This window comes from Ceratotherium simum, chromosome 22 (assembly GCF_057802395.1).
Source record: "Ceratotherium simum simum isolate JZ-2026a chromosome 22, ASM5780239v1, whole genome shotgun sequence".
In the NCBI taxonomy this organism is placed as follows: domain Eukaryota; kingdom Metazoa; phylum Chordata; class Mammalia; order Perissodactyla; family Rhinocerotidae; genus Ceratotherium; species Ceratotherium simum.
The window spans coordinates 33410597-33433379 of NC_141921.1; the positions used below are offsets into that span (position 1 = coordinate 33410597).

At 50.4% G+C, this 22783-nt stretch overlaps 1 protein-coding gene across 1 annotated transcript; it reads left to right on the top strand.

Moving 5' to 3' along the window:
• The first annotated feature begins 1201 nt into the window (after positions 1-1201).
• On the top strand, positions 1202-20958 carry LACTBL1 (lactamase beta like 1). Its single transcript, XM_004425700.3, has 7 exons — positions 1202-1213; positions 8404-8539; positions 11265-11374; positions 13189-13346; positions 14329-14567; positions 18415-18520; positions 19909-20958. The coding sequence occupies exons 1-7, from the start codon at positions 1202-1204 to the stop codon at positions 20888-20890; spliced, it is 1743 nt and encodes a 580-aa protein (XP_004425757.1). The 3' UTR covers positions 20891-20958.
• Positions 20959-22783: the final 1825 nt, after the last annotated feature.

Sequence of the window (22783 nt, forward strand, 5' to 3'; positions counted from 1 at the left end):
AGTGGTTTTTAAAAGCTTTCCAGGTAATTCCAAAGTGCAGCCATATCTAGTGCCACTAAGGCAAATCTATTTTCTCTTTTGTGCCAACTAAAATCAACGGATAGTGACTTTCTAGAATGTTCACTGAGAAAGAGCTGGTGTCTGCCATAGGGGCCAGGTAGAAGTTGTAGCATAAAAGCAGAGTTATAACAAGAAGCCAGCCTTTATGGAGCCCTACTAAGCGCCAGGTCCTAGCCTACCTGCTCTACAAGTACATTGCAATTTAATCGTCACACTAACCAAGGTATCATTATCCCCAGTAAGATCCCCCCACACGGACCGGCCCCGTGGCTTAGTGGTTAAGTGCGTGCGCTCCGCTGCTGGCGGCCCGGCTTCGGATCCCGGGTGCGCACTGACGCACGGCTTGTCCGGCCATGCTGAGGCCGCGTCCCATGTACAGCAACTAGAAGGATGTGCAGCTGTGACATACAACTATCTACTGGGGCTTTGGGGGGAAAAAATAAATAAATAAAATCTTTAAAAAAAAAAAAAGATCCCCCCACACTATCTCTCTTACATGGTGCTTGGTGGAAACTCCTTTTGGAGAAAGTGTTCTTTGCCCGCCAGCCTGGAGCATCTCGGGTCACGTGGTGCTGCCCAGTCGCCCTGACAGATGTGCCCCGTCCCTGCTGCTTGGGGACCCCAGGAACTAATCCCCATAGCACAGGGCAGGGAGGGATTAGTTCTGGGAAATTAGGCGCCGCATCTGCCAGCCCTTGGGGAGTGTGGGTGAAGCCTGCGCCACAGAGCCCAGGAAGCCATTCCTGTCCCCTGGAACACGGGGGACACCCGGAGGCACTGGCCAGCCTTGGCGGGACCTGAATTGTCCTGTCCTTTCTGAGCCTTCCAGAAGAGGGTGAGTTGAAGCTAATTCCCCAGGGGTCTGACAGGGCTGGAAGGGAGAAGAGGAGCTGGAAGGAGAGACAGTGGCAGGGAGGGTGACCAATTGCCCTGGTTTTCCCGGGAATGAGGGGTTTCCAGGGACTCCCATCCTCATCCCCCCTCCTTGTCTTCTAGTATTTCTCTGTCCCCTCCTCTCTTTTCCAGCCCCCTAGGACCTTTCTTTGCCTTCACTCCTCTGACTCAATTTCCTGCTCACAGGGTTTCCTGGGCTGTAGATCTGAATCCTCAAGGAGCTGGAATCTTCCACGCCTTGGAGAGAATGAAGACCCAGGTGAGGTGTAGCCCCAGGAAGGCTTGCTCCCAGTATTGGCGTAAATCACCCACATCACCTTCGTCGTCATCACTAACATTTCTAGAGCTTGCACTGCAGGCCAGGGACAGTTTCAAGTGTTTTCCATGTGTTAACTCATCGAATTCTCAAAACAAACCAGAAACTGCTCCTCTTCTCTTTCCCATCTCCAGGCCTCTGACTGGAGTGCCCCCGGCTTGTCCCTAACTCCGAGGCTGAACTCATGGGTACCTCGGGGCCCCTTCTCTGCACATGATCTGCTTATGTCTCTCTCCTAGAGAAATTATTACAATGATGCTAGCTACCAACTAGTGATCAGCTTTCTAGGGGCTTTGCATGCGTTATTTCATCTACTCTCATCTAAATTCTATGTGGTGTAGGAACAATGGTCATTCCCATTATGCAGACGAGGAAACTGAGACTCAAAGAAGTGAAGTCATTTGTCCAAAGCTAGCAGGGGCAGAGCCCGAATCCAGTCCTGCTTCACTTGGCCCCAGAGCCCTTGTGTCTGACCACTCCACCCTCCTGCCAGCTCCATGGGGTTGGCCAAAGGCTCTGTACCCTCAGGGCGTAGCACTGTGCCCAGCACACAGCCGGCCCCTAGGGATTGTTTCTGAATGAATGACTAGACAAGGATGGCTGTCCCAGAGTGGGCAGTGAGAAGGAGAAAAGAGGTGAGGGTCTCTGAGCTGCAGACCCCCCCGGAGAGGAGCTGGGGGAACCATGTTATGGGTGGAGTTTGGGAGAGCCTGGCTCCTCCTGAGCCCTCTGCCTGCCAGCATTTTCCAGCTGGGAAGGGAGAGGGGAGAGATTCCTAGTGGCTATTGCAAGTCCCAATGTGAGCAGCTGGTGAGCAGCTTAGAGGTTAAACACTGATGGTACCTTCGGGTCTGTTGGGATAAATCCTGAGATTGGAGACAGACACGAAATGAGGCTGGGCCCCAGAGGAGGGCTACAAACTGGGGGTGCAGAGACCCCAGCCACATGTTGAAGTGGGGAGGTGTGCATAGCACAGAGCTGCCAGCTCTGTCTTTTGCTGCCCATGACCTCCGGAAGTCATTTAATGTCTCTGAATTTCACTCTTCACCTGAAAATAAGACAGCAATACCCTGGTTATGCCGTGCGTGACTGTTAAGGGAGATTAGGCTGCCCTCTCCCCAGATGCCCTGGCTGGCTCTGCCTCGGGGGCCCTTTGCTCATGCGCAAAGGGGAGCACCTTCCAACCTCCCACCCATAGAAACCTACAACAATGCCAGAGAGCCCCCATTCACTCCTCGTGGCTCAGGCACAGTCTTGAATCTCGCGTCATTCCTCTGACACCCAGGTGGAGACATCCTAATGCTCTTGGGATCGTTAATGGCTTCATTTTTTAAAAAAACTGAGGTATAGTTTACATGCAATAAAATTCACTCTTTTTGGTATATATAGTCCTATGAGTTTTGACAAATGCATACAGTCCCGTAACCACCACAATCAAGATATGGAACAGTTCCATCACCTCCCAAAATGTCCTTCTGCCTTTTATAATCTACCCTATCCCTACCCCTAGGCAACCACGGAGTTGTTTTCTGTTCCTATAGTTTGCCTTTTCCAGAATGTTATGAAAATGACCTTTGAGTCTGGCTTATTTCACTCAGCATAATGCATTTGAGATTCACCCACATTATTGCTTGTATCAGTAGCTCATCCCTTTACATTGCCAAGTAATATTCCATTGTGTGGATGTACCATAGTTTGTCTATTCATTCACCAGTTGAGGGCCATTAGGACTGTTTACGGTCTTTGGAAATTATGAATGAAGAATGACTTCAGTGTGAACTCCAAATTCTCGAGCTGGAAGATACTTCTGAAATCAAATGAGAATTCCAGATGTAAAAGTAAACTCTTTACAAACAGCCCAGCCCTCTCCAACCGTTGAAGGAATGGAGGCCCAGAGAGGGGAAGGGACTTGCCCAGAGTTACAATCGACTCAGGAGGTGGGGCTGAGATTTGAACCCAAGTCTTTCAACTTGTAGGACAACATAAAGTTCAAGACACATTTCCTGAGAACCTGCCAGTGCCAGGCAGGGTGCCAGGTGTTGTGGCATAAAAGCCAGGAAGGAATGATTCTGGTGTTGGAGACACTCGCCTCCTAGTAGGGAGCCCGACGGAGAAGCCAGGAGTAACCAGCGCATGTTCCTGTTGCTACGCGGTAACGCGGTGTGTGTGACTCAGAGAGGAGAGGACCTCGGTTCTGCCTAGGGGAGACTGAGAGCGCTTCACAGATGGGCTTTAAGGAAAGAACACAAGCTTGTCAGGTGGGAAAGGACAGAAAGGGCCTCACAACCAGAAATTAGATCCCTTCCTTACACCATAACCAAAAATATTTTTTTTCTGTGAGGTACAGAAAGCTATATTTATGACCTCTGTGAAAAGAAGGATTTCTGAAGCATGCACAACACGCCCACACATAGCAAACAAAAAAGACAATCTTGATCAATTTGATTGGCAGCAACCAAAACCGAAACAAAAGCCCTCTATTCAACAATAATAGCTACTAGGGCTTACAGTGTGTCAGACAAAAGGTACTTTATATATATTAACTCATGTAAGCCTTACAAATTGATGAGGCAGCACTATTATCGTCTCCATTTTATGGATGAGGAGACAGAAACTCAGAGAGGTTAAGTGACTTTCTTAAGGTCACACAGCCAGCAAGTGGTTGAACTGAGATTCAAAATCAGGCAATCTGGCCACAGATTGACCTCTACACTATTCCGCTTCTCAACAAAAGTCATCATAAACACTATGCGAAAAGAAAAGCCACAAGCAAGAGCATCCAGAACTTATAGAGAACTCTAATAAGTAAAGAAAATTGAGTGGAAAAAAACAGGCAAAGGATAAGAACAGTCCATTCACAGAAAAGCAAACCTAAATATATACAGTAAATGCATGAAAAGGTGTTTAACCTGATTAGTAATCAAGAAAATACAAATTAAAAATAGCAATGGAATCACAGGTGGTGGCAGTGCAAACTGGAACCACAACTGTGGAGTGCACCTGGATAGTATCTGGTTAAGCTGTAGAGGGCCAGACCTTCCCACTCAGAAATTTCACTCCTACGCACAGTGCTCCCAACTCAAATGTATAAAACAGTCACGTTTTTAAGGCAGTCTGGCCCCAGACTCCACGCTCTAACTACTACACTTTACAGTATACAAACGGTCTCTGACTTAATGCCTTTACGATGGTGCGATAATGCTATGCAATCAGTAGAGGCTATACATCGAATTTGGAATTTTGATCTTTTCCTGGGCTAGCAATATGCGGTATGGTCCTCTCTCGTGATGCTGGGCAGTGGTGGCAAGCCACAGCTCCCAGTCAGCCAGGCGATCACGAGGGTAAACAACCAATATACTTACAACCATTCTGTACCCAGACAACCATTCTGGCTTTCACTTTCAGTACAGTGTTCCATAAGTTACATGAGATATTCAACGCTTTATTATAAAATAGGCTTTGTGTTAGACGATTTTGCCCAACTGTAGGCTAATGTAAGTGTTCTGAGCACAGTTAAGATAGGTGAGGCTAAGCTATGATGTTTGGTATGTTGGGGTATTAAAGCATTTTTGTCTTATGATATTTTCTACTTACTATGGGCTTATGGGGATGTAACCCCATCGTAAGTCAAGGAAGATCTGCATTCGTAAAACGGCATACTCTACAGAAGTTAAAATGAATAATCCAGAACTACTGTATCAAATTGGAAAAAAAGCAAGTTGCAGGAGGATAATACAGTAGGATATCATTTATATAAGTTAAAAAATGTGCAAAACAATACTACCTGCTTTTTATGGTGCACGAACACATAGTAAAGGGACAAAAACATGCACAATAATGATAAATGCCAAGATCAGAATGGGGGTTACATTTGGGGAGTGGGGGAGAAGATCGAGATCTGTGAAGGGTGCACAGAGGGCTTCAACTCTCCCTAGAGTGTTTATTTTCATCCATTCATTCATTTGTCAAATATTCATTAGGGCCTGCTATGTTCCAGCACATTTTATATAAATGGAATCACATACCACGTGGGCTTTTGTGTCTGGCTTTACCATGTTTCCAAGGTTCATCCATGTGGCAGTACCTCATTCCTCTTTTTTTTTTTTTAAGAAAGTTTTTTTTGTGTGTGTGAGGAAGATCAGCCCTGAGCTAACATCCATGCCAATCCTCCTCTTTTTGCTGAGGAAGACCGGCTCTGAGCTAACATCTATTGCCAATCCTCCTTCTTTTTTTTTTCCCCCAAAGCCCCAGTAGACAGTTGTATGTCATAGTTGCACATCCTTCTTTTTTTTTTTTAATTTTTATTTATTTATTTTTCCCCCAAAGCCCCAGTACACAGTTGTATTTCATAGCTGCACATCCTTCTAGTTGCTGTATGTGGGATGCGGCCTCAGCATGGCTGGACAAGCAGTGCAACGGTGCGCGCCCGGGATCCGAACCCGGGCCGCCAGTAGCGGAGCGGCGCACTTAACCGCTAAGCCACTGGGCCGGCCCTACGTCATTCCTCTTTATGGCCTAATAGTATTCCACAGGATATACCACATTTTCTTTATCCATTCAACATTTGATGGGCAGTTGGGTTGTTTCCACTTTTTGGCCATTATGAATAAGGCTGCTGTGGACATTCCTGTACCAGTTTTTGTGTGAACATATGTTATTTCATTCTCCAGGGAAGTAGAGCTAGCCGAGTGGTTAAGGATGCCAGATTCTGGAGCCAAGCTGCATGGGTTCAAATTCTGGCTCTACCACATAATTTTGTGTGACTTTGGGCAAATGGCCTAGCATATACGAGACTCAGTTTTCACTTGTAAAAGAGAGTTCATAATAATCCTTATCTCACGGGATATTGTGAGAGTTAAATGATCTAATGTGTATAATGTATTTTAAAGTGCTTAGAATAGTGCCCCACACCTAGGAGGGGCTTTCTATATTTGCTGTCTTAAAATAACTTTGCAAAGTAAACTATTACCTTTCCTACTTCAAATGAAGAAACCAGGAGTTGCCCAAGGTTCTGTGGGTGCTAGCATGGTGGATCCTGGATTTGAACTTGGGTTTTGCTGTGCAAGGCTGTCTTGTGACTGAAGATCCCAGAGCCCCGGGTTTGAGGCCCAGCTCCCCACCAGCTCGCTGTTCCTCCCTCTTCCACGAGCTGTACTACACCCACCTAGCACCGAGCCATCCTCACCAAGCCCCCAGCGCTGGTCAGCCACTGAGCTCAGCACGGGGATGTGTGCAGAAGGGGGCCAGTCAGGAGAGACAGGCCTAGACACCAGCCGGTGGCTCCCCGAGGGGAGGAGTTCATGATGCTGGTTCACTGCCAAATCCCAGGGCCTAGAACAGTGCCTGCACCTGGGAGGCGCTCAATACAGCTGTCGGAGGATGAATAAATGCAACAGGCCTGTCTGGCTCCCAGTCTGCTGGAGGAGGGTCCTGAAGGAATAGATCTTGAATTCCCTCCCAGCTCTCTCGTTCTGCAGGCCCTCTAGGAGGGATGGAAAAAGATTAGGGGAGAGTCCTGGTCACATCATGGTTTAGGTCACAGGGACAATGGAGACAGTTCCAAAGAGGTCACATTAAGACATAAGGGTTGAGAGTCAGGCAGACTGGATTTGAATCCCAGCTTTACCACCACCTTGCTTTGTGACCTTGAGCTAGTCACTTAACCACTCTGAGCCCCATTTTATCATGTCTAAAATGGAGGTCCCCAAACCAACTTCATGAGCAGGTTGTGAAGTGTAATAAGATAACATCTGCTAAGTGACCAGCGCGGCGCCAGGCATAAAGCTGGCACTCAATACATGATGGTTACTATTTTTGAGACATGTCCTTTCCTACCTGTGACCTCAGTTTGCCCACGTGGAATGAGATTGTTTGACAAATGACCTTTAAGGCACTTCCAGAATTTTGGCTGAGTAGGTCGGAGACTAAGCTTTGGGTTCAAATCCCAGCTCTGCAACTAGCTGTGTGACCTTGAGCAAGTCACTTAACTTCTCTGAGCCTCGTCTCTAACATTAGGGCACTAACAGTGCCTACCTCACAGGGTGCTGTGACACTCCCCTTAAAAGACTTCGCACAGTCTCTGGGGCTCTAACTGGAGGTGGTACTGCGTTTCCAGGATTCTATGTCGGCTGTGAGGGAACACGCGGTTCTTCTGGGGTCTAGGTCACCACACACACTCCTCTCCATGTACCTTGGCTGCCTCCCCACCCGCCCTCTTCTTCCTCCATCTGTCAGGCTTTAGGATTTGCTGTCATCATCTCCCTGTTGTCCCCCCTCACCCACCTCCCCAGCTGCGCTTCCTCAGCCCCCACACCCATCTGTGGGAAAGGACCCTGACCTCTCTGAGCTCTGTCCTTCCTCGAGGTCTCAAACGGGTCCCTTTTCATTGTAATGGTTTTTATATTCGCTTTGGCAGAGCAACATGGGGGCCGTGGCCATGTGCCCAGCCTCCCAGGACCAGCCACCACTGTGAAACACCGACATCCGCTGGGTGCGCTCTCCCAGGTTCAAGAACACAAAATTGGCGGATGTTCTGGAAAGGGGGTGTGTGGAGTCTAATGGAGGGAAGCGGGTCTCTTGGGCAGCCTTGTCCTGGGTTCTCAGGACCCACACATTCACTCCACAAACGTGTACTGAGAAACCAGGACAGATCAGAGGCCACGCAGGAGAGAAAGAACGGGCCCGTCCTTGGAGAACTCACACTCCATTAGGTAGAGCTGCTAACAGCCAGAGAACAGCTGTTATCCCAGAAGGAGAGTTGGATTTGCACCATAATGAAGGCTTGTACCGAGTGCCTTGGAGGGGACCTGGGTGAGGACAGTTGGGGAAGGCTTCATGGAGGAGGTGGCATCTCAGCCAGTCTTAGATATTTCACTAAGTACACAGGAGAGAGAGGGTGTGCCCAGCAGGGGGAACAGGCTATGCCAAGGCGCAGAGGTACATGCATGGCAAAGCTGTTGAGGGGGTTATACTGGGAAGGACCTTGGTTTTGCAGGTGTGAAATGCACCCCAAGCTGTGGGCTCTCATGATGTCTGGGCGAACCTGAGGCATAGGAGGGCCAGGGGAGGGGTCCCTCTCTCTTCCCTCTGGTAGACCCCCATGGGGGCCGTGCCCTGTGTCCTTTGCCTTCCAGGCTGGCCGGCAGCCCAGACTGCTGAGAGTGAAAAAGAGATGGTTCTTCCCGGCTTCCTGCAGCTTCTTCTTCCTGCTCTCTGTGCTCATGGCCGGCTGCTTCCTCTGGCAGTACCACCTCCCCAAGCTGAAGACCGGTGAGTGCAGAAACATCCTTGAGATTCTCCCCACCCCCGAGGGTCCTCGTGGGCTTTGAGCTGCCTCTCCTGATCCAAGGGTGTAGGGGGAGGACCACGAGATTTAGACTCAGGAGCTCTGGCCTCCCTTCTGACTCCAACTCTCACTAACTGTGCATCTTTGGGCCAGTCATGTGACCTCTCTGTGCCTGGATGCCCTTGTGCATAAAATGAGGATCCTAATGCCACCAGGGTTTCCTTAAGCCACTCAATCTCGGGGTAAAACTCAGAGTCCCCCTAAAAGTACAAACAGTAGTTCTCTTGCTCTGCCTTCAGCTCCCCTCAGGCAATACCCCCTTTTAAAGACCTGCCCCCAGCTATATCTAAGACCCTGGGAGGAACTGTGCAGGTGTCCGGGGACAGCAGCTGCCATTTCTTGGAGCCTCTCCATCCTGGGCTGGTCAAGGCTCGGCAAAGGAGCCACCACTGCTGGTAATGCCCATCAGGCCCTCTATTGCTATAGCAACCCCTGGGCTCTCCAACCTTCTGGGCTCCTGGATGGTCCAGAATCCCAGGTCTCTGCGAAGGCTGGGGAGCATCTCTCCATTCTTCTGCATCTTCCTGGGTACAGATGCCGAAGGCTCAACGAGGTGCCTGGGCTCCCAAACTTCCACAGAGATTTTTGCAGAAATGGCTCCTTTTCGTTTTTGTTTTTTTTTTTTTTTGTGAGGAAGATCAGCCCTGAGCTAACGTCCATTGCCAATCCTCCTCTTTTTGCTGAGGAAGACTGGCCCTGAGCTAACATCTGTGCCCATCTTCCTCCGCTTTATATGGGACGCTGCCACAGCATGGCCTGACAAGCAGTGCATCGGTGGGTGCCAGGGATCTGAACCTGGGAACCCGGGGCCACCGAAGCGGAGCGCACTCACTTAACCGCTGCGCCACCAGGCCGGCCCCACCTTTTCGTTTCTTGCCAGCTGCTCCCTCTCCCACCCCAACCCTGTCTTTCTAGGGTAAATTCCTTTATCAGAGGCTTCTTAGTCCCTCAAGCAAATAGTCCCCAAGTGGGCAGGTCGGCCTGTCCAATCCACAGCAGACCAGTATTACTATCTATACATAAAAATAAATTATTAGAGAAATAAAGTGAAAAAAAAAAGACATACAAACTGGAAGCTCAAGGTTTGAATAATTAGATTCAACAGACACAAAATTACTCCATCAAATTGCTATAAAAGTTTCTAAATGCTTTCTCTCCAATTTTGTACTTCATTTGTCACAAATGGGAAGCAGACAGTTCATGGACTGTCGCTGGGTCCGTAGACCACACTGGTTTGGTCTCATCCTCGCATTGGCACCACCTGAGAGGTTGTTAGGAATGAGGACGCCCACGCCCCACCCCATATCTACAGAATCAAATCTGCATTTAAGGTTCCCAGGTGATTTTTCGTGTACGTGCACACTGAAGTTAGAGATGCGTGGCTGCAGACACCAGCCCCACCTGCGTCCCCGGCTGAGCAAAGCTTAGGCTCTGCTGAGTCCTCCCTGCTCCACTTATTAAACTTACGTCATGGAGTCGTTGAGGGATCTGCCCTAAGGTTTGTTGTTTTCCTGTTTGGGACCATATCAGTTATCTGTTGTTGAGTAACAAACGACCCCCAAACCTACTGCCTTCAAACAATGTAATCTATTTTTTTCTCATGATTCTGTGGGCTGGCTGGCAGTTCTGCTGCTGGTCTAACCTGGGCTCTCTCCAATGCAGCCGGCAAGTCGGCTGGCAGAGCTGGGCTTTCCCTCCACTGGACTCTCCTTCTCAAGGCTGCTATCCCAGGCTTGTCCACGAGGGGCAGTAGTCCCAGGCAGCAAAGGTGTATTAAGGCCCAATTTTGGAAGGTGCAAAATCAATTCGGCCTCGTTCTATCCGCCAAAGCAAGTCACAGAGGCAGCCAGATTCGAGAAGTGGGAGGAGCTAAGAATTCGTGGCCATAGTGAACCTCCACAGGGGAGCCATCTCTCAGCTCTGGGTAGTCTGTGGAGGCAGTGGAAGGATTCGAGAAGGGTGCGGCTCCTCGGGGGCTTGTATCTTTACCACCCCACAGCATCCTGAGAGGATGAGGGAGGCCTGGGGGCCATCGTAATGATCTCACGGCCTGAATCCTGTCCTGCCAAGGCCCACCCCTTCTCCCCTGAGGTTTCCAGGAAGCCATACACCCAGACAAAAGCAGAAGGGGACTCAAGCCCCCAACACCGGGACACATGGCTCTGGCCATAGAATGAATTGTCCCTTGTGGTTTGGGCCTGAAGCCTAAGTGGGGCCCCAAGTCCACCTCTCCACCCAAGTCTATAATCAGAACTAGAGAAAGAGAGACAGACAGGCGTGGCTGAGCCTGCCCCAAGGAGCTGGAACTTGTCAAAGTCTGCTGACTGCCCGGGGCGAGGAAGCTGGTCTGCAGGAGAGGAGGGCTGCCAGCCAGGAACTGTGGCCTAATTGGCATCTTGAAGACCAAGGAGCAGGTGGCGAGTGTGGGACTGTCCGTTTTCCTCCCGGGCACACTCTGCCCATTGCCCCTTGCTGCCCATGGCTGGTCTCTGTGCCCTGAGATCTCCTGGTGCGGCTGCTGCCAGCTGGGAGGGCTGGCCCCAAGGCGTGGCTCAGGCCTCTGCTGCCACCTTCCCACCTCCTCTCGGACGACCCCTGGACTCCTATCCTGATCTCTGTCCCCCACTCACCATGCGATGTTCCCTCCAGATTCCTCGGGACCAGAGATGACCTCTGCCCCCGTGAGGATATGTCCCCAGCACCCTGAGCCTGTGCCCCTGGCTCACCCCCTCCCGGTGTTGAAGGAGGCCCTGGAAAAGGTCAGTGATGACCCAGGAGGGAACTGGGGATGTGGGCTGGGCCTGGGTGATGAAGGGCAGGGCACGCTCTCTACGCTGTTAGTGGCATTCATTCATTCATTCATTCATTCAGCAAATAATTCTGGAGCACCTACTCTGTGCCAGGGCTACGGCAGGAAGAAGATACTGTCCTGCTCTCAAGAAGCTACTAGTTTGGGAGTGAGGGGACCAGTCAAGACAATAAACTTTTATAACACAGGGGTAAGAGTGAGGATAGGGAAAGTTTAGGGGACTGTTGGGGGCACAAAGGAACTGGCCTTGGGGTCAGGGAAGGCTCCTGGAGGAAGTGGTGTCTAAGCTGAGAAGTGAACAAGTAGGAGATACCCAGATGTTGTGCGTGTGCACAGTAAGGGAACTTGAGGGAGTGAAGGGTGTGCTCCAGGTAGAGGGACCAGCATATGCAAAGGCCCAGAGGCAGCAGAGTGAGTACAAGGCACATACAGAGAACTATGAGGAAATTCAGTCTGGTGGAGCCATAAGCAGGGGGAGGAGAAAGATGAGATGGGAGAGGATGACAGAGTCCATGTCACAGAGGCCACTGCAATACAATTAAACACACACACCATACAATACAACTTTTACAATTGCAGGATGGCCTAACATTAGAGGGGGTGTCAGCCAGCTCTAGTCTCTGCCAGTCAGACCCCACCTGCTTGGGTCACCCACCTTAGGAGACGCACAGACAAATGAAACAGACCGGAAGAGTCTGAGCAGCTGCAGGGTGAGGCGCTGGGGTATTTGAAACTGTCATCGGAGGAACAGTGGAAGGCAAGGAGGGTGATGAGTCCACATGGAGAAGATGTGGGCCAATGCAGAGGGACACAATCGCTATCTGCAAAGACATGAAAAGCTTTTGTGAAGGGTGGGAGCAGAAGGGTGCCATGTGTGCTCAGGGGTCATAGTAATTAAACAAAAAAAGCACCGATGATAACCATGGCTGCCTCCTATTGAGCACCTCGTATGTGCCAGGCACCGTGTAACCTCTTCAGTGAAAACCTCGTGAATCCCTCTCTATAGAGGAGGAAACTGAGGCTCAGGGAGGAAAAGTAGTGCAGGGGTGGAAATTACAGGGAGACAGAGCTCAATTCAGGATGCGTAACATCGCTCAGGAGGTCCGGCAGTTAATTAGGAGCTGGGGCTGGAGTTAGCATGGGCTTCTAATCCTGACTCTACCAACCTTGAGCGCCTTCGTATCTCAGAATCAATTTTCTCATCTGTGAAATGGGGAGAAATTAGCACTGACTTATTATGAGGATTAAATGTGACAATGTACGAGAATCCCTTTATATGGTGCCTGGCACATTCTAGACATCCAATAAGTGTTAGCTGTCGTCATCCTCATTATACTTCATCATTGAAAATAAGGAGGTGTTTTTAATAAACTTTAAATACTTCGTGGATTCTCCAACACTAGGGGGTCAGACTAGGCCTGTCGGAGGTTGTCTAGGGCATCAGACAAGGGTTCCACTAGATCAGTAGGATAACCCCTCCCTCCTTCTATATTTTACCAAGGAAATGTTTCTTTGAACGAAAATCTCATGAGGAAGTCCTACAAATAAAACAGATTCTAGGGGACCTGCTCTGATTGCAGCCTGGGTGGGGGCCCCTTCAGCAACTGGGGGGTAGAGCACGGAGGGGAGCCAGGTTGGGGTGGTGTGCAGGCTGTGGTGTGGGAACCGGCAGGGTGTGCAGAAGACAAGTGGGGCGTGTGGGCGGGGGAGGGGCCTGTCTCTGCACCCGCGCTCTGAGCCGCCCACATGCTCTTCTCCTCCAAGGTGGACGGGATCCTGCGCCAGGCGCTGTCTGCCCCAGGCCTGGCCGCCATGTCTGCAGTCGTTATCCACAATGACACCGTGCTCTGGACTGGGAACTTCGGGAGGAAGAATGGCTCAGACCCGGCTTCTGGGCCCCCCAATGAGTATACCATGTACCGGTCAGCCGGGGGACCTGCAGTGTCCTGTGGAGGGGGCGAGAGATGGGAGGAAGGGGGACCTAAGAGGCAGGAGGACTCAAGAGAACCATGACTGGGAGTCCAAGCTACTGAGGCCCTTTATTAAGTCCTGACAATTTTATAGATAAGGAGACCGAGGTCCAGAGAAGACCGGTGAGTGCCCAACATCACACCACAGGGGTAATAGGTCAGGAAGGAATCCCTTCCGGAGAGCCCTTTGCCCCAAACCTCCTTAACTAGAAAAGGCTCCCTGTGTCCCACCCTACCCCCCTTCCATGTGCCACAAAGGAACTGCAACCAGTTCCTGGGCCTCGCCCCAGGTACCTGTCAAATGGAAGGAACTTGGGACATCCTGCTGCACACCCAGAGTGTCCCCTCCTGGCTGTTGCCTGCAGGATCTTCAAAGCTCACAGTTCATAGTGAATGCATTTACTCCCAGAGATACAGTGAGGATTACGGGGGATCCATCACACTGCACCTGCTCTGTGCCAGGCATGGGGCAACAATTATATTTGCTGTCACTTACTGAGCTCTTACTACCTGCCAGGTGTGTTGCCAAGCAGTTTACATGCACAATCTCATTCAATCCGTTCTACAACCGTGAAACAGATAATGAAACTGAATCTCAGATAGTCTAGTACTTGCCCAAGGCCACTGAGACAGCAAGAGGCACAGGTGTGATCCCAACGCAGGTGTGTCCCAGAATGGGAAGTGTCTGTGAAGGCCCTGGCATGGGGCAGGAGCTCAAGAGTGTCCATCCAGCCCCACTGTCTCTGGTATGTTCTCAAGCATCCCAAAGCTAGTTCTACAGAGGCTGGTGAATTTCTATCTGAGATGTTGAAGAAGGGTGAACTCAGTGCTTTCCTAGGATACTAGAAAGTTGGAGGCTGGGGCACAGGGTGGAGGTAGGTTGTGGGGCCAACGGGATGTCCTCTGCACCCCTGTGCCCCCTCCCACTGTCTAGGATCTCCAGCATCTCCAAGATCTTTCCAGTCCTCATGCTGTACCGCCTGTGGGAGGAGGGCATCGTGGCCTCTCTGGATGACCCTCTGGAGCGGTATGCCAGCACTTTCAACATTAACAACCCGCTGGGTGTGGCATCGGCCCCCGAACAACAAAGCCTGATGGATGGGCTGGAGGAGGTGGGCCCAGCCCCGAGGCCTTCGCCCGTCACCCTCCGAAGGATGGCCAGCCAGCTCTCAGGTGAGTGGCTCTGAACTTATCCTGCTCAGCCCAAACCACTTCAGGCGCGGGAACTGAGGACCAGGTTCTCAGCCAGCCAGGCTGGGCCACTCTCTGCTCTGCTTCCAGAGCTGGCCGTATCTCCCTCTCCCTGGCGGTCGGGCCAGGGGTAGAAAGATCTGGTGAGGTAGAAGCTGAGGTGAAGCCTGGGAATTTAGATCAAGTTGACAAATCGAGATCAGTTGGCAGGTCAAAATAAGTTGACAGGTCAAGATCTGCTTGTTAGGTCAAGAATAAGTCAACAAGTCAATATTTGTAGACAATTCTACAATGAACACCTAATTTCCCTTAATATATAAAGATCACCTACAAATCAATATGAAGACCACCAACCCAACAGAAAAATAGGTAAAGGATAGGAACAGAATAGACAGTCCACAGAGAGGGAAATCCAGATGGCTCTTAAGAATATTAAAAAATATTAAAAGGTGTTCAACCTTATTCATGACAAAATAAATGACAATTAAAACTACAATGGGAGACATTTTTCCTCTAGCAGATTGGCAAAGATCAAAACAGTGGGTGCACCAAGTTGGTGAGGTTATGGTAAAATAGGCCCTCATATGTCAGTGGTGGGCATTTAAATTGGTGCAACCTGTGTGGAGGGCAGTTGGTAAGATCTGTCACAATTAAAAATGTGGATGTCCTTTGACTCAGCAATTACCCTTCTAGGAAATTCTCTTACAGATGTTTTCACACATGTGTGGTATGAGATATGTAGTTTTCATTACAGTATTGTTTGTAACAGCAAAAGATTGAAACAACCTAAATATCTATAAATAGGGGAATGGCCAAGTGGACTATGACACAGCTATACAATCAAATACTATGTAGCCCTAAAAAAAAGGGTAATAATGTTCTCTATGTACCGAGGTGGAATAAGATACAATAAGTGGGGGAAAAAAGCTCATAACAGCATATCTTGTATGCTACCATGTGAATAAGGAAAATACTATATACACATATGATATATATGTGTATATGGATTTATATGTATAATGCATGTATAGTGTATGTATAGATAACACATATATGTATCTCAAATATCTTTGGAAGGGAACTAAAGAGATTGAAACATTGGGTTGCCTCCAGGGAGGGGAACTGGGCGGCTGGGGAGAAGGGTGGGAGGGAAATTTTTCCTTGTATACCCTTTGATGTCTTTTGAGTTTTGAATCATGTAAATGAGCTACTTATTAAAAATAAATTGCATCATCATCATCATCATCAAGCTATGTTAACATAGCTTGGGGTACTGGAAGGCAAAGCCAGTGGACAGGAATTGGGCAGGCCTGGACCAGGAGTGGGCTGGATGCTGAGGGATTGCTCTAGAAGCATTATTCTAAAGGACTCCCCACTGGCCTTTATGCTCATCTGCCACCTGTGAATGAGGAGGGCTGGTTTCAAGAGGAGGCGTGCGGGAGGGGGCTGTGCTTCGTGGTGACCGACCCAGCCACGGGGAGAAGGCAGGCTGCATCTGCCCCCTCCAAAATGCCCTCTATTGCTCATATTTGTGTCATCAACCCATCAACCCCAAAAGGCGGGAATCCCTCACAAGTGCCCACCATTCTGTCACTTTACAAAGTGTGTTCAGGCCCGAGGTCTCAGTCAACAGACATGGCTGGTTGTCACTCCCACGTGCAGGTGGCGAACCTGGGGCTCAGCAAGGGGATGGAACCCCCTGAGGTAGCCCAGGCAGGACAGGGTCAGTGTTCTTGGGGGAGGGCGGCCCGCTGGTTAAGGGCACCAGCCGTGAAATTCTAGCTCTGCCTCTTCCCAGCTGTGTGATCTCGGGCAGGTCACTTAACTTCTCTGAGCCTTGTTTTTCTCCTCTGTAAAATGGCTGTGATTCATTGTGGGAGATTAAATGAGCTAATGGCTTTAAAGCACGTAGCAGAGTACCTGGCACAGAGCGGGTACTTGTCAATGTGGCTCTGATTATTACGGCCAGGGGTAGACCTCAGTTTAGTGGGGCCTGATGCGGATATAATTGTGGGGGTCCTCTTTAAAAATACATTATAAATTCAAAATTGGAGACAGGCCTTGGAAGGGGCCATGCAGGTGAGGAACCCTGAGACAAACTCCATAAGCCTCCTGTTACACCCACCCCCGGTTCTAATCTGACTCCAGGGCTCCCTCTAGTGGTAGACTGCGGATTCCTCTTCGTCTGTACCCACGGAACCCAGCCCAGGGCTCTAAGTGTTTGATCAGTTTAAAAACACCCTACATGTTCCCTCTCAGTCCCAAAGGGGCCAGCCGAACAAACGGCTGCCTGAATAACTCTGTTCTAGGCTCTCGACGTCTTTTACGACTGATCCTCACCCTGACCTAGAGCTCTCTCCCACTCCTGGAGCTTGTCATCCATTCTCGTAGTTAAGTCTGCCACACCTCCCAGGGAAAACACTGCAGGCGCCGCAGCCTGCTTAGGTGAGCAAGCAGAGGCTCAGAGAGGTGAAGCGCATGGTTTGTGGCCACACAGCAAGAAGTGCTAGAGTCAGAACTTAAACCCAGGACTCGGGACTCCGGCCCCCAGTTGCTCAGGACAAAACCCTCGGAGTCATCTCTGATACCTCTCACTCCTGCACCCTCCACATCCCTCCAGAAGCAAATTCTCTTGACTCTCAAAATATGTCCCAAATCCAACCACTCCTCACCACCTCCACTGCTAGCACCCGAGTCCAAGCAGCCATCATTTAAACATGGTTTTTTGCAAGTCTCCTTACAGGTTTCCCTGCTTCTGCCATTGCCCCCAACTCTCCGTTTTCACACAGCAGCCCCAGGAACCCTGATAAAATACATGTCAGACAGCATCACTCCTCTGCTCAAAATCTCTGCAGTGGCCTCATCCACTCAGAGAAAAAGCCAAGTCCTTCTAGTAGCCTATAGTACCCTCTAGGATCTGGTGCCTGCATCCCCAATATCTCTCACCTCCCAAATCTCCCCCTTTCTCACTCCTCTCCACCCAGACTGGCTGTTCCATGCTGTCTCTCAACCATGCCAAGACATTCCTGCCTCAGGGCCTTTGCACATGCTGTTCCCTCTGCCTGAGACATTCTTTCCTGACAGTGCTGCATGGCTTTCTCCCTCACCTCCTCCAGGTCTCACCTGTTCAAGCGTCACCTTCTCTGTGAGGCCTTCCTCTGACCACCTTGTCTAAAATAACAATCCCTCTCTTCTTACATGGAATTAATTTTCTCCATAGCATAAGTATTTATTTGCTTATCATCTGTGCCCTCCACTAGAATATAAAGTCCAGGGGTAGAGACTTTGTTTTATTTACTCCTGAATCCCCGGTACCTAGAACAGTCCTTGGCATAAAACAAATGCTCAGAATCTATTGTTGAATGACTGGATGGAAAGAATCCCAATCCTGTGACCCTTCCAATACTTGTCACATCCAGTAAACAGAAAATTCCAAGTGTTCAGAGGAGCCAGTTGCACAAAATCTGTTAGGGCACTGACATCAAGAATTTCATGGAATGAAACTTCTGTGGGTATTTTTTGAGCAGTTACCGTGATGAGGCACTGTGCTAAGCATTTTATTTCATCTGATCCTCCCATCAGCCTTATGATGTGGGAATGAGTTCCCTCATGGTACAGATGAGGGGACTGGGGCTCAGAGAGGTTAAATGGCTTGCCCAGTGAAACAGAGGCAGGATTAGAGTCCATGCTAGACACTTTTTTTTCTTTTAAGTAAGTGATTTTGTTGTTGTTATCTCTCAACCCATGGAAGGTGGGGGAGGGAGTGCACCCAGGGGCCCTGCATCCCACCCTCACCGGGCCAGCAGGTCTGACCACTGCTCCTCCCCAGGGCTACCCAGAAGGCTCCGCTCCACTTCGCTGCTGTGGAGGGGCAGCACCCAGGAGGCCCTGAGCCTGCTGAAGGATGACGTGCTGGTGGCGGACCCGGGAACCAGGTGAGGAGTGCGCCTGATGCCCCGCCGCGTTAGGAGCCTCCTGAGGGGACACACGCCTCCTGAGGGGACACACCCCTCCTGGGAGGGAGTCCGTGTCACTTCATCTTAGGTGGTCAGAGCCAGGATCACTGAACACAACCCCTGGTCCACAGCTGGGAAGACTGAGGGCCGCAGGGGGGCAGCACAGCAAGGCAGCAGGGAGCTGGGCCCAGATCCAGTTCTGTTCGAACCTCGTGTTCTTTCCACTCATCAACTCAACACGTATTGAGCACCTACTCAGTGCCAGGAGTGTGCTCCACAGAGCTACAGCAGCCAACAAGTCCAACCAGCTCCCTCCTCATGGAGTTTGCCTTCTTGTGAGCAAACAGCGAACATTCTTATCACTGAACAGATGAACAAGATAAATACAGATTTTGCCAGGTCACATGATGGAAATAAATGGGATGCTGGTGAGACTGAGAGTGGATAGCTGGGGGGGGGGGCATGGAAGCCCAGCTCGGGGAGCAGTGGTGCTGTGGGGCTGGCACTCCCCTGCCTCAGAGGCACCCTTCCAGTCCTCCTGACCCTGGGCAGTGCCCCTTGTCCAGAGTTGCCCCTCTGCTTCTCCAAATGCTGAACCTCAGGCCCCATTTCTCTTGAGGAAGAAGGATCCAGGTGATGCTCGGGCATGTGCCGGCTGGAGTCTTCCTTCCAGCTCTGCCACAAACTTGTCGTGTGACCGTGACGAGGCTCTTTGCCTCTGTGACCCTCACCTTCCTCGTCTGTAGAACAAGGAGGTCAGGCTCGAGTTCAGGAATGTCTAAAAGGATTTGTGGCTTTTCATCCATCCTTGTGCTTTCCTGAGGCACTATTTTAGCAGTTCTGAACCTACACCTGCTCTAGGAAAGAAAAGAGACTTCTTATTGATTATTGTGTCTGGCCTGAATTGGAAGAAGGCAGGAGTGAAATCCTGTCTCATATTTGTTGTCCTTGAGCTACATGATGACTATCATTTTGTCCTCCAGAACAATCTAAGACTCTAGTTTTCCATTTGATAAAGTAAATCATACTAACGTGTAAAGGACCAATAAGATTTGTTTCACCACTTTCCCAGGTGCATGGCTGAGCCCAGCTTCCCCCAAACCTGCTGTACCGCTCTGGTTAATTATCTGCCCCTCTCTGGCTCTTCGTCTTCCCAGATGCAGAATAGTGAGTTGTGTCAGCGATCTCTGAAGTCTCTCTTGGGTCTGACCGTGTGGGATACAGTGAAGCCAGTTCCTTCTGAGCCCCACCCAGTCCAGTGAAACTCTGCTGGCATTTTAGACAGTCTGCGCAGGTGGGAAGGGGTGTGTAGGGCCTGGAGACGCTCCTACAAGGCCACATCCCAGTTTCCACCCCTCCTCTTCCAGGTGCCACTACAGCACGCTGGCCTTCTCGCTCCTCGCCCATGTCCTGGCAGCCCACACCGCGCAGGGTGACTACCAGCGCTGGATCTCGCAGAACGTGCTGGAGCCGCTGGGGATGGCGGACACGGGCTGCGAGCTCACGCCGCTTGTGCGCGCCCGCCTGGCTGCCGGCTTCTACGGCAGCGGGCGGCCGGCGCCGCTCTACGACCTGGGCTGGTACCGCCCGTCGGGCCAGATGTACTCGACCGCCGCGGACCTGGCCACGCTGGCCGTGGTGCTCCTGGGCGGCGGGCCCCAGCGGCTCCTGCGCCCGGACGCGGCCAAGACGCTGCTGGCGCCGCTGCTGGCCTGCCCGGGCGCCTACTTCGCCAACGAGACGGGCACGCCGTGGGAGTTCCACGCGCAGCGGGGCTACCGCGTGGTGCGCAAGGACGGCGACCTGGACGGCTACGCCGCCACCTTCTCGCTGGTGCCGCCGCTGCGCCTGGGCCTCGTGCTGCTCCTGGCCGGGCCGCGGCCGCCCGGGCCCGACCTGGTGGCGCAGGCCTACGACGTGCTCCTGCCCGCCATGGAGAGGGCCCTGCGGGAGGCCGAGCGCAGCCCGGCCCCGCCGCCCAGCGCGCGCCCCTTCGCCGGCTACTTCACCTTCGCCAACCTGACCTTCTACGAGGTGCGCGCCGGGCCGGCGGGCGAGCTGCGCCTGCACCAGTTCGGGCCCCGCGTGGAGGCGCTGGTGCCCCCCGCGTTCCGCACGCTGGCGCTGCGCCACCTGCGCGGCCGCGTCTTCCAGCTGCACGTGGCCCGCGAGTTCCCCTGCGCGCTGCCGCTCGGCGACTCCTGGCTCTCGCTGGAGGCCCAGCACGGGCAGCTCGTCAACTTCTACCCCTTGGACCGCCACGGGCTGTCCCCCGGCTTCGACGTGCCCGGCCTCAACACGTACCGGGTGCTGCGGCTGCCGCGCAAGCCCGTATTCAAGAGCCAGTGACCCCCCGTCTGTCCGGAGCCTCCCCCTCACTCGCCTCCCAGCTTTCCAACCTGGGTTTGGAAGTAAGGCTGCAGAGATGTTTCTTAGAGAACGCGAGTAGTGGCCCAAGTCGGGCGATGCTACTCAAAGTGTGGTCTGCGGACCACAGCCGATTTGTGAACTCTTCGTTGTCCATGGGGGTGGAAGACTTAAGGGCAGACATTTAGGATAAGCCTTGAGGAACTTTAATAGCAGGTTGACGGAGTACTTTTGTGTCTGTTGAATCTCAGACAATATGGCTTGCGTTTTGTCTTTTAAAAAGCAACCTCATTGAGGGGCCGACCCAATGGTGTAGTGGTTAAGTACGCCTGCTCTGCTTTGGCGGCCTGGGGTTCACAGGTTCGAATCCCGGGTGTGGACCTATGCACACCATTTGTCAAGCCATGCTGTGGCGGTGTCCCACATACAAAGTAGAGGAAGATGGGCACGGATGTTAGCTCAGGGCTAGTCCTCCTCAGCAGAAAGAGGAAGATTGGCAAGAGATGTTAGCCCAGGACCAATCTTCATCACCAAAAAAAACCCCCCAAAACAAAAAATCAACCTCATTGAGTTATAATTTACGTAAAATGAAATGCATACATTATCAGGGTACAGCTTGATGATTTTGACAAATATTTATACACACTACCACCATCAAGACATAGAACATTTCTGTCATTCCCAAAACTTCTCTCCTACCCCTTTGCAGTCTATCCCCTCCCCTGCAGCCAGCCCCAGGCAACCACTGATCTACTTTCTATCTCTATAGATTAGTTTGGCCTGTTCTAGCATCATACAGTCTAGTCTCTCGTGTCTGTTATGCTCAGCATGATGTTTTGAGGTTTATCCACATCTTTGTGTGTTCCAATAGTTTGTTCCTTTTTATTACTGAGTAGTATTCCATTGTATGGATATACCACAATTTGTTTATCCATTCGCCTGTTGATGGACATTTGTATTGTTTCCAGATTGGGGCTATTGTGAAAAAGCATTCCTGTATAAGTCTTTTTGTGAATACATGCTTTCATTTCTCTTGGGTAAATATCTACGTGTGACTGCCATGCGGTTTTCCAAACCCTTGTACTATTTTACATTTCCAGCAGCAGTATGTGATAGTTCTGTTGCTCCACATCTTTGCTGACACTTAGCATTGTCAGTCTTTTCAATTTTAGCCACGCTGGCGGCTGTATGTCACTGTGGTTTTAATTGTACTGTATTTTATCATATTGTAAAAGTTCTTTATATGCTCTGGCTACAAGTCCTTTGTGAGATATATGGATTGCAAATATTTTCCCCTAGTCATTGGCTTGCCTTTTCCTTTTCTTAGTAGTGTCTTTTGAAGAGCCTAAGTTTTAAAATTCTGATGAATTTTATGCCTGTTCAATCTAATACAAAATTTGGGCTTATATTTTGCATGTCCTTTAAAAAATGAAACTTTTTATTTTGCGATAACTGTAGATTCACATGCAGTTGTAAGAAATAATCAGTGTACCCTTTACCCAATTTCTTCCAATGGAAACATGTTGCAAAACTAGAGTACAATATCACAAGCAAGTTATTGACATTGATACAGTCAAGCTACAGGACATTTTAATCAGCACAAGAATCCCTCTTGTTGCCCTTTTCTAGCCGCACCCACTTGCTTACCACCCCCTCCTTAGCTCCTGGGAACCACCAATCTGTTCTCCATTTCTGTAATTTTGTTGTTTCCAGAATATTATATACAATCAAAAGCATGGTACTGGTACAAAAACAGACACACAGATCAATGGAACAATTGAAAGCCCAGAAATAAAATCACACATCTGTGGACAGGTAATCTTTGACAAAGGAGCTAAGAACATAGAATGGAGAAAGGAAAGTCTCTTCAATAAA

Coding starts and splice junctions, on each gene's coding strand:
- LACTBL1 (XM_004425700.3), top strand. Junction 11,375..13,188: donor TGAAGGAGGCCCTGGAAAAG/GTCAGTGATGAC, acceptor TTCTCCTCCAAG/GTGGACGGGATCCTGCGCCA. Junction 18,521..19,908: donor GTGGCGGACCCGGGAACCAG/GTGAGGAGTGCG, acceptor CTCCTCTTCCAG/GTGCCACTACAGCACGCTGG.